The sequence below is a fragment of the Pararge aegeria genome, chromosome 3, assembly GCF_905163445.1.
Source record: "Pararge aegeria chromosome 3, ilParAegt1.1, whole genome shotgun sequence".
In the NCBI taxonomy this organism is placed as follows: domain Eukaryota; kingdom Metazoa; phylum Arthropoda; class Insecta; order Lepidoptera; family Nymphalidae; genus Pararge; species Pararge aegeria.
Window position 1 is genome coordinate 8,873,702 of NC_053182.1, and position 11,921 is coordinate 8,885,622.

The 11,921-nt window shown below is 35.2% G+C and overlaps 1 protein-coding gene across 1 annotated transcript; it reads right to left on the minus strand.

The window, feature by feature from the left end:
- Positions 1-5: 5 nt before the first annotated feature.
- Positions 6-11,308, minus strand: LOC120637115 (trifunctional enzyme subunit alpha, mitochondrial). The gene is made up of 14 exons (XM_039908769.1): positions 11,089-11,308; positions 10,823-10,929; positions 9,057-9,243; positions 8,222-8,414; positions 7,599-7,720; positions 7,280-7,509; positions 6,490-6,669; positions 5,028-5,194; positions 3,598-3,827; positions 2,630-2,822; positions 1,925-2,060; positions 1,246-1,469; positions 729-845; positions 6-520 (listed from the first exon to the last, which is right to left on the minus strand). Exons 1-14 carry the CDS (start codon positions 11,156-11,158, stop codon positions 382-384), a joined length of 2,295 nt encoding a protein of 764 aa, XP_039764703.1. The 5' UTR covers positions 11,159-11,308; the 3' UTR covers positions 6-381.
- Between the last annotated feature and the right edge of the window lie 613 nt (positions 11,309-11,921).

The following is an 11,921-nucleotide window of genomic DNA, read 5'->3' on the forward strand; positions in this document are numbered from 1 at the left end:
CAAAGCCGGTTACAATAAATATTTTATTGAACCAATATTTATTCAGCAATGGGAAAAAACAAAACGCATATTATAAATCTTTAAAACATTCTCAGCAATAAATTGTGTAGTAAAATATACATTTTTTTCTTATATCTAAATAAATACGTACCTACAAAAATTGACATTCATCTTCACTAATCAAGCACTCTTTTAACATACTTTATCTGCTCTTATTACTAACAATATCATATTTTGTAAAGTTAATGTCAACTTTGTAACCATCAATGATATCAAAGTGAAGTATACTGAATACAATATTCTCACGAAACAAAAAAAAGGCAGTATATTACTCATGGAAGAGCTGTAGTAGGAAAACCTTTTGACAACAAGTTTGTAGTGCTAATTCTTATGGAATTTCTTGCTGCTATCTTTGGCCATATCGACGAGAGTTTGTGCTGGTTTAAATGGTGCGCCATACAGTCCCTGGTATTCTTCCATTTTCTTAACAAGCTTGTCAGCACCAAACTGGTCAACCCACCTACAATTATTATTAGTATTATATATGTTGTTAAAGTTAATGGCATTATGATGTTAAAATATTGAAAATGTATTTAACTGTTATTCATATTGTTTAAAGGAAAGTTCTAGTGTTGGTTTTATAGTCAGACAGACAGCAGTAAGGGAAAATTTATAAGTTTTTTTTTATTAATAGAAATAACTTTAAATGTTTGATATAAACCACATACCTGAATGGTCCACCAGTGAATGGTGGGAAGCCCAGTCCGAATACAGCCCCTACATCGCCTTCCAGAGGACTGTGCAAGATTTTCTCTTCTAGAGATAATACTGCTTCATTAACAAATCTGTAAAAACATTCTTTTATTAGACCGTCTCAAATGTATCTATAAGTTCTATGATCGTTACTATGTTCGTCAACAGATTACAAGTGTTGTCGAACATGGTAACACGGTTGTTTGGTATTGGGGGTATCCGTTTCCCAAATATTAGTACCAGGCCGGATTTAGGATATTGGCATTGTCCACCCCATGCATCTGGTCAGCCACCGGTCCCTGTTATTACCACTAACCTATAGCTAATATTAGTCGTTTAAGGTCGCGCCAAATCGAGGAGCGGGTGGGTTTATGCTCAGAATCACTGAATCCTTTAAGATTAGGAGGCCATTGCACAACATTAATATAAATACAGAAAAAACATTAGATCAAACATATTAAAAAGAAAGACAATAAAATCCGGCACATATACCTGGACACCATCCTTAGTTGTTGGTCTTCAACAGTGTTAGCACCACGTGGTTCTAGGGAGTATTTATCCTTCAACAGCTGCACAGCCTCTTGGTTTACATCTCTGTTCTTAGTGCCCTTTTCGTAGATGTAGAAACCTTTGCCGGATTTCCTACCCATGAAGCCGGCTTTGACTAAATCTTGCATAATATTCAAGTCTCCACCACTGATACGTTCGCCGAAGGCCTGAAAAGAACATTAGAATATTAATTAGTAGCGGTCCCCCGGAACTCCGTCGGCATATAAATCAATCTTAGACGTAATATGCTGCCGCGTTTATAAACTTTTGATTTTTTTGCATGCGGAATTCTATGAAAATTAAGTTCAATATGCTATACTCCGCGAAAAGCAGAAGAATCTGTATGATGTAATTTATACACCACATTTTCCTCCATAGACTTACCAAGACGCGGGATTTCGCGTCACATCTAGTAGATTCTCAGCGAGCGTTTGAATTGCTCTACGTTACGTGCCGCATCGTACGCGGTATTGGCCTTAGTTTCACGAAACCAGATCATATGTATATTTCATTATATTGAGCATAGGCTTGCTATGCATATATATCATACTGGCAATCCCCTCAGAAATAAGTATATGATAGATAGAATGGTTAATATTCATTATTCAGAGTGTTATGTTACCTTAGCCAAGTCGACAGCAATGTGCGATCCTACATCGATACCGACTTCATCGGCCAGTGTCGCAGCGCCTACGGGGAAGCCGAACTGCTTCGTCATATTGTCGAGATCTTTCGGATCGACTCCTTCTTGCAGCAGCCTAGAATTTTAGACAAAAAAAAGTATTTTAAGTATTAGTGTATCATGATATAATACGAAAGGGTATTTATAGTCTTTGTTATAGTCCATTCTAAAGAGAAACCCTTGAGAAACTACGATAGTATAAATAATTAAATAAGACTGAATTGTTTTTCGCTAGGACCACGGGTCACAAATGGAAAAGAGCGCTAGATTCTATTCGTAAATTAATATCATTAATCGATTTAAATTATTCTCTCTGTTAGGCAATAAGAGTCATGTAAGATTGGCGGAACTCTGCGACTTCGTCTGCATACAGCTTCTGATAAGTAAATTTGTCCAATACAAACTTTCTCTCTTCGACCCACAGAGTCGTACAACCATGGTCAAAGAAGCGTACGGACAATGGACATATCTTTAGTCTAGAAAAAACAAATTACCTATCTAGGATGCCTTAGACAAGGTCTGAGCCTAAAAGGTGGTACCCTTTATTTCAACCGTTGACGACGAACTATTCGCTGACGCATCGTATGAGATAACAGGATCGCCAAACCAGGTTTGATAAGTTAGTGAGACTATAAGTAACTATACCTCACGGCCTCGCTAAGCATGGTGGAGAGGATGCGCGTGGTGTAGAACCCAGGCCCGTCACCCACGGTGATGACCACCTTGCCTTGCCGTAACCCCACAGCAACGGCCGCTGCCGCCGTGTCATCGCTGGTTCCAGGGTGCCGGATGATCTCCAGCAACATCATCTTGTCGACCGGCGAGAAGTAGTGCATGCCTGTTTGATGACGCAATTATTATCATCTAAAGCCACGCATTGAGGATGATTTATAGACCTAGACCTACCTAGAGACTGATATATGATACAAACCGTGCCCCATAAAATATACGGACGAGACGCGGGTCCCTAACATTGTATCAAGCTGTTTAAACTAAACCTAAATTATGAGTCGATTTCATGTATTGAAACACTGCTAAATGGACTCGTTTTAGAGTAGTTTCTTTATTTGCCAAAAGCGCTTACTTCGAATTTGGGCTTTAAAACAAAGTACTTAAAAGCCATTTTACTCTCACGTTATTAATCAATAGTCGAAACCGTTAGATTTAAGCGAGGCAACGCACATGGACGAAAAATCGAGCGGATAGTTTTTATATGAACAATATTTTTCATTGACATTATTATGCCATATTTATTACATTAAATAAAACTCCTTTTATGCATGTTTTCTATTAAAGAATATCTTCGAAGGTTCACATCTGCCAGGCATCCAACAACATCTTAATTAAAATGTACCTTTTTTTTTGTGTGTAACTTTTAGATTAAGCGTAAGCGTAGCTTGTGTTATGGGTACCAAGATTGTTGATAATTTTTTTAATTAATAAACATACATACTTATTATATACAGATAAACACCCAGACACTGAAAAACATTCATGTTAATCACACAAGCATTTTCCAGTTTTGGAAATCGAACCCACGGCCTTGGACTCAGGGTCAGATAGCCGGGTCACTGCCCACTTCGCCAATCGGCCGTCGTATAATGTAATCTTACCAATAACTTTATCGGGACGGCTGCTGCCGGCTGCTATCTTGGTGATCGGTATGGCACTAGTGTTCGTTGCTATCACGCAGTGCTTAGGCACCACCGCTTCGAGCTCCTTGATCACTTTGTGCTTAATGTTGATGTCCTCAAACACTGCCTCGATCACGCAGTCGGCGTTATTGAACTTGCTGTAGTCCAGTGTTGGCAACAGGTTCGATAAAAATTTGTCTTTTTGTAGGCTGCAAATAATATCATAAAGTTTAACTGACTTCAATAAGCAAAAGGTTCTAAACTCGAAGCGTAAGGTCATAAATGACAAATATATTGTCTTTATTGTGTCTCATTTACAACGGATTCTTATAATCTAAGGAACGGTAACAACTGTTTTAGTTAAAACTGTGTTACAGCTATTAACGCCCGTCTCCGAGTTTGCTTAACTACATAAAGACTAAAACAAAAAAGACTAAAGAACTAAAGACTAAATAAATATGGAGTTTACTTAGACCCGGGCTTCCCAACCTGGGCGCCGTAGAAAGTACAGAGGTGCGTCGCGAGGCACCTTATGTACTTCAAGTATTTGTGCAGCGGTTTCACTGCTTGTCCCACACTTTGGATAATCCAGCCATCCGATTGTTGGGGTGGAATTATTTATCTTAATTGTTTGTTAATATTTTTATATATTATGGTTTTATTAGTTTCATAATGAGGAAGTTTTATTTTTTGCGCCTATCTGCCTAACTAACAAGTACCTATCTATTTTACAAACTACAAAGACCCGGTATTGTGACACATTTCTATATAGCCAGCGCAGCGGCGTAGTAAAGTAAATGCGCAGCTAAGGTAATAAGGTTGTTAAACCCTGACTTAGACATTAAAATGATTGTAAATTCCAAAAAGTAATAATTAGAAATACTATCTACGATTGTGATACGACGCTGAGTAGAACACTACTATGGTTGAAATATAACTGTCAAGTGCCATAACAGCTTAGCCCGCTTCAAGCTTAGACTGCATCATCACCCCAGGTGAGATTGCAGTAAAGGGCTTCATTGTAGTCTAAAAATAAAATATATCATCATGTCTGGATCGGGGCAAAAAATTGTGGGGTATTTGTATTGGGATAAAAATGAAACTGGTTTCACTCCTCTGATTTCGACATCATTTAAGTTAAGGTTGCAGTTTCATTTAGTCAACCGGTTGAATAGAAAAACCGCATCTTATTACATTTCGCTCAATTAACAGGTATTAGTTAACCGGTTTACCGGAGACGTAATATTTTTATTTATAATAATTTTGGGACCTTAGAACCTACCTACCTGAACCTAAAAAAACAACAAAAAATTAGGGGTAAATAAAATACCGGTCCCAAGCCCTGCTTACGATAAACTCACAAATACATACATAGCGTACAATGAACATTATGTGATTCAGTAACTTACGCAGAGACCCTCTTTCGCTTGACAGCGTTGACAAGGCCGTTCTGTATTTGTCCGACGCCGCGGTAAAGGCCAGCGTTGGTGGCGTCCTTCATCACAACGTTGTAGCCCTTGTCGATGGACACCTGCACGATGCCCGCACCCATCAAACCTGCACCGAGGACGCCTATCTGAAATAAAACAACCATTAAAATTTTTCACCGATTGAGCAAGTGACTTCCCAAACAATGCACTGAGAAAATATATGGATGTTTGAAAATTTTTCTTTGCGCAGGAAACGCTTTGGTCTTAAGTTGGGAGGTTTCGGGTTCGATTCCCGGCAGGCATAATTTGGGAATTTATAATTTCTGAATTTTAGTTACCAACGACAAAGACGTGCCGCTAAGCGATTTGACGTTCACAGAAGTTACATTTAGATTCTAGAGAGAAAATAAAACAGCAAGCAACTTTTCTTTTTCGCATTTGCAATATTATTTTTGTAACAATCACGATTATATTTTATGTGTATCTAAATTAAAGCAGAGCCAATTGATTCCGAGCACCTTTTTATCATTTGAATGTTTACCAGAAATTATTTTTTATATGCAAAATTATCTTCAGGATTACGTTAAAAAATTAAAGCATATATACACCACAAAGGGTAACAACTAAGATGACTAGTAAGTTTTATTATGTTACTAGCTGTTGCCCGCGACTTTGTCTACGTTTGATAATGTTTTTTGATGTGGCATTAAATTTAGTTGTAGATCTAAATAAATTTAAATTATTCAGTATCGCTAAGCCCTAAATGAGGGGTTTGCTGCTGTCCAGTGAGGAGTTCTATCCTCTATCTCCAACCACAGTTTGGGCAAAATTAAACACATATTGTTTGAGTACAAATACAGTACAAAAATTATTATTTAAATCAATTATAATTTGTTGGAGTTATGGTGTAAAATCGTCAAACACTCGTCCCCTCTCCCAAAGGAACCGAGCTTAATGTCGGGATAAAAAGTATCCTATATTACTTCTAACACTTCCAAGAATATGTGTACAAAGTTTCATGAGGATCGGTTAAGAAGTTTTTGCGTAAAGCGTAACAATGAAACTTACATTGACATTTATAATTTATATAAAACGTAAGCTTACAGAAAAATCCTATTATAATATTAAGGATTACTTAAACGATAAAAAAGCTTGGGTGTGAATTGCTCTAGCTTCATAGCTGAATATAAAGTTACTGTGAGATGGGGATATCAAAAAAAAATATTTTTTTTCCCGGCTAAGTTTGTTGTGGGCTCTTCTTAGACCAGGGCGCGTTTGGAACCCTCGTAGCTTTAGGTTTAAGTTGGTGAACGAAGTTATCACCATCCCCTTACAATGATGTAAACATTTATGTATGAACACTTCATAAGTGCCTGTGATAGGCCTACATGAGAAAGAAATTTTGAATTTTAATATTAGTAGGGAATTAGGGATTACATACCTTTTTAACATCTACTTGTGACTTGCCGAACCTGTTCTTTTTGCACTCCGTTTGACCTCTGAAAAGGCCGATAAGACCCTTGCTCTGTGGTGTCATTGCAAGTTCCGCGAAACCCTGGATCTCTGCTTCGTAGCCTGCCGTTTGACCTTTGTCCACGCCTGTTCTAACTACTTCAAGAATCTACAACAAGTTTTTCAACTATAAATAAATTATTTAACGCCTGCTTACTATTTCATAAACGCAAGCAATCTCAACAGTAAACGTAAGTATAAATAGGTACCGTAATAAAATCTAATTTAACTATCTTCATATAAAGTGTGTAAGAAAATAATACTTTTTAGCAAATTCATGACTATTTATTTAAATACATTATAAAAATTGTATATATAAAAATCTCTTATTTCAAGATTGATTACAAAAATAACCCATTACACCTAAAAGTACCTATTGTACCTATTCAAGGTCGTATGTAAAAGAGCATATTACAAACTACTCAAATTAAATATGCTGCTAAGCAACAAAAAGACTTAAAGGCCCATGCAGTTTCTTAAATTGTAGGTATATATAGGTAGATATTTTATGAGAATTCCAATTATATACTAATGATTTCAAATATTTTTTTGCATTTGATAGCCTAATATTTTAATTTTGAGAACAACAAAGAAGACAAAGATTATGCAAAACCGAGTAGAACTGATTTTTTACCTCAATTATAAACCTGTTCAGCATGCGATAACTATAGTTAGGTAAAAAAAAAATAGTTTATATTATTGTAATACACTATTCTCACCTTAAGCGGAGCAGGGTATAAACCACGTGATGCCTTCATCACTTGTTCCTTAGCTTTGTTGAAAACAAAGTTCTTCACAAAGTCCCACTGCATCGCCATCGCAGTTACTTTTTCAACTAATCCTTTCTTGCTCCTGTCAACCTTTATTTTGCCTGAGGCAATGTCTTTTGCTATTTGAATAGCAACATTTTCCAAGTACTGCATTGTATTTTTTTCTGGCTGACCAAGACCTTTATGATTTCACAAGAATATATTTAAAAAGTTACTCTAAATGTTATGGTATAAAATACGTCTTTTTTTTAAGAATTTTAATAATTACCTGGTCCAAGTGGGGAAACTAACAGGTCTACAATACCAAGTTTCTTTGCCTTATCAGCTTTGACTGTTTTCCCAGTGAGAGCTAAGTCCAAAGTTGTTGGAATGGAAGTTAGTGCTGGCATTCTAGAAACATTGGATAAGTTATAATGTGAATTTTGCTTAAAATTGTAACATGACTGGATTTGATTTCAATATGCAATGTTGCAACTTATTTCAAATCTACATTTTGTACATAAATGAAATAGTAATCAAAGAAATTGAAAACAACCGAAATACTCTGTATGGTCTACATATCTTCATGTCTCTTATTATAACCCAAATTTTTTATAAAAAATTAAGAAAAACATACTTAAAGTTGTTGTTAGACTTATGTTTTGATTTTTTTTTCTAAAGAGAAAATTTAAGGACGACAAAATATGGTCAAGAATAACATAAAAACAATACTTTGGAGAACAACATACATTCTTTCAACAAGACGACAAAGACGACATTCCTCTTTCTTTCAACTTACTTAAGCCGAACTCAGTACCATAATTAAAAACAAACACACAAGTTACCAAACAACCAACTAAGGTAAGATAGGATTTTATTTAATTTAAATGTTTCATATTAAGGCTTTATTACCTCTGTGTACCACCACCTCCAGGTAAGAGACCTAACATTACTTCAGGAAGACCAAATGCTGTCTTTCCATCTTTAACAGCGATTCTGTATTTACATGCTAGTGCTGTCTCTAAGCCTCCTCCAAGACAGCTTCCTTGAATGGCAGCTATAAAAGGCTTCCGCGAATTTTCAATCTTCTTAAATATTTCATGACCTATAACATGACATAGAAATAATAAACTGATTTAGTATTAAATTATGATTTAAAAAACAATAAGAATACAATAACTGTCATGTTGGATTCAAAGCTGCATGGTTGAATCTTTCTGTTATGGAATTCTACACCATCACTATTAACATCCCACCACTGGGCACAGCCAGCCAATAATTGTTAAGTGTTGTGTTAGCTTAACAATTGTTCATTGTAAAGTCAACATCTCCTGATGGTTGCGGAGCGAAACGTGCGTAGAGGCTACATTGCCGAGGATCTGTTTGGTGTTATATTAATTATACGGATTGAAAAAATTATATTAATTACAAATAACACCATACAGATTCTCCTGCTGTGCGCGGAGTATAGTAAATTAATTCTAATTTTCATAATATACTATGGATTTTCGAAAAGTAACGCCTGCTTCTATCCAATAATGTCATTATAACATTTTACTCCTGGACCAAAGGTCTTTTCAAACAGGATGGTTTGCCCATTATCACTATGCTAGTAAGACAGGTTGGTGATCCAAGTCAATGCTAGCAGCAGCACAGAGGACTCTGCTGCCTGTTCTTCATTATATTCCCTAGTGGAACACTAGTAACCAAGCATGTAATCTCTTATTTTCAGAAGTTTTTAACATACCATTTCTGGAGAGTTTAGCAACTTCTTCTTTAGTTTTACAGCTTTCTATCATAGTTATATCAGCACCAGCTATGAAACATCCTGGTTTTCCTGATATGAAAACCGCCGCCTCGATTGCTGGGTTTGATTCAATTTCGTTCACTATACTTGAAACCTCATTCATAACAGCTTCATTTAATGAGTTAACCTGTAAACCATTCATGGAATTTGTTACTTTTTTTAAAGGAAGTACAATCTTATTCAGTTATTCTACTAGCAAAAACATTCCCAAGTAGGGTTGAAATCAGACAGGTGGTTGGCTGTAAAAATATGCCAAAACCAAAACAACAAGTCTGTTTAGTTGCAAATGTTTGTTGCCAATGTTACGACTGGTAAAGTTGGTATCATTATCTCTTGATTTAAAGAAACCCATAATATAGACAAGGATAGGGAAGATAGAACACAGCAGGGCATTCCAAACCTTTCTGGTTAATATTGGACACTATGATTGACATATTAATTATAAAACAATGCAGACACTTCCATATCAGTATTCAACAACCCATTAACTGTGAGCAGTCAGTACTGGAACTGCATCCCACATGCAGTTTTGTACCTTTCTTACAGATTATATGTATAGAGACTAAATTTTTCAGAGAGGCTATCTTTATTGTTCAAATTTAAATACTTGTGGTGAAAAGTATTCAAAATTATTTTAAACATGACAAACCAAGGTGTTTTCATTCTATTAGAAAAAAAAATGATGTTCAGGAAATAGCTACATCCTTACAGCATTTATTGAACACTGATTAATTATATTTTATTTGTTTTCTTGCATCTGATATTTTCCTCGCTATGGTAATTTTTTTTTTTTTTACATGTATGATGCTTAAGCCAAGGGGACCATGCTCGGAATTCTATTCTCATGGATCTAAAAACACTTCATTTGCACTAAATAACAACCTTGCAGCCTCGCATAAAACTTTTTAGGGATATGATTTTTAAGATATATTTATTTTATTAATTATATTATGTAATAAGGGTTTCTCTTTACCTATATATTACAATGTAACACAATTACATAAACTTATTGCAATTAGTGTTGCGGTAGTTACTCAACTGCTTTTACTGTTGTCTTGGACTGTTGCCATATAATCTCTTATCAAATATAAAACATATACATGCCTGGATGCATGTATAAACAATAATTTTCACTAACATCTGATAATAATTGTTACCTAAGAGTTTGAATTTGTTCACTTAGCCCACCAAGCCCCATTAGGATAACATGGTTGGTCTAATGTCAATATTACACTTTCCAATGAGAGCATTGGTATGTGTAATATTGATATTAGACCAACCAAAGAGTGAGAGTCATGTGCTGAGCGATTGCAAATTAATAAGGGTGTTTCTTTTTCTCACAAAATCCCTCAAACTTTGTGAATATAAAACAATACTATTTCTGAAGCACACTAACAAGCCATATCTCTAGATGTTATTGATGTTATACATGGTTACTGAGATTTCTATTTATTGTTATAATTTATATAAGTATTTAAGTTATTTTTTTACTCATTCTGCCCTTTAACTTTGCAGTAACATTGTCAAATTATAAAAACTGGACTGGAAAGTAACCATAAAAAAAAAAGCAGAGTGTACCTTATTACAGTTAACTATAATAAAGTAGCTACATTGGTGATAATAATAAAATACCATAAAATTGAGGTATGTATTTAACTCAATTTAAACACTGAAAATATTTGAAATTGGAATATTTTGACACTTACTTTAACATTAGGCGAATCCAAAGTAACAACATAAACTCCATTGACCAATTTACATTTTGTGTGGACTTGTGAAGCTGCAGCGGCCGCAAAGTTCCTGTTATGCAGCCCTGAAAAATACCTTAGTAAGTAAGCAGGCATCATTTCAAATAAGAAATATAGATAAACAATATATTATAACTATATACTATTCAAAATAAACAATATAATAGTTGAATCGTCACAAATACTAGAATAAGAAGGTACTAGGTTAATTCAACGATACTAACTGTTTAAAAAGTTCACATTATTACGCCGTTTTAGAATCTTCAGTGCGTTGAACATTTTGCTATTAGACATTTTGAAAAACTTATTATGTAAACAGCAACTTAACAATAAATAAACTTCGCTAATAACTAAAGAATTTTGGACCCAGACTTTGAACCTAAACTTTCTCGTCAGATGGTGATAGAGAGAGGAGGTGAAGATAGCGAACAGCAGGGGGAGGCAGGAGAATGACATTGACAGGCACTGACGTCTTCTGTTGACTTTGGCAGTTGTGTTTTTTCAAGGGCTTCTCGACTCTAGGTTCTAGTTTTATGGAGCCTTTCCCCTATGGGAAAGAATAAAGAAATAGAAGAAACATATATAGAAGCTTATTCGCCAATAAGTATAGAACAAATACAAGATAGCACCTATTGAAATTTTTTAACAACCCCTTTTGTGGAACTTCCAATACGCGAAACATGGGCGAAGAAAAACAAAAAAAAGAGCAAATAAGACTACAGGACGTAGGTTGTTAGTATAAAAAAAGTAAAAATCAATCTTTTTTTACTAAAATATAAATTTAAAGAATGGTTTTATTTTGTCATAGCGTTCTCTGGCTTACACAGGTACTAATAGTAATAGTTAATGTGTGTGCAGGAAGTGCTTAAGAATTGAAATGACCGGGGATTGGAATCCTGGATTTTTTGATCGTGAGTTGAACATGTAAGCAACTAGACCAGTTAGGTAGTTGGTAAGTCAATAAGGCGTTGATCTAGTACCTGCCTCGTTGGTGTAATGGTGGATGTGGATGTTATTACTTAAAACTCTTTATAATTAAAATAAGTTTAATATTTAA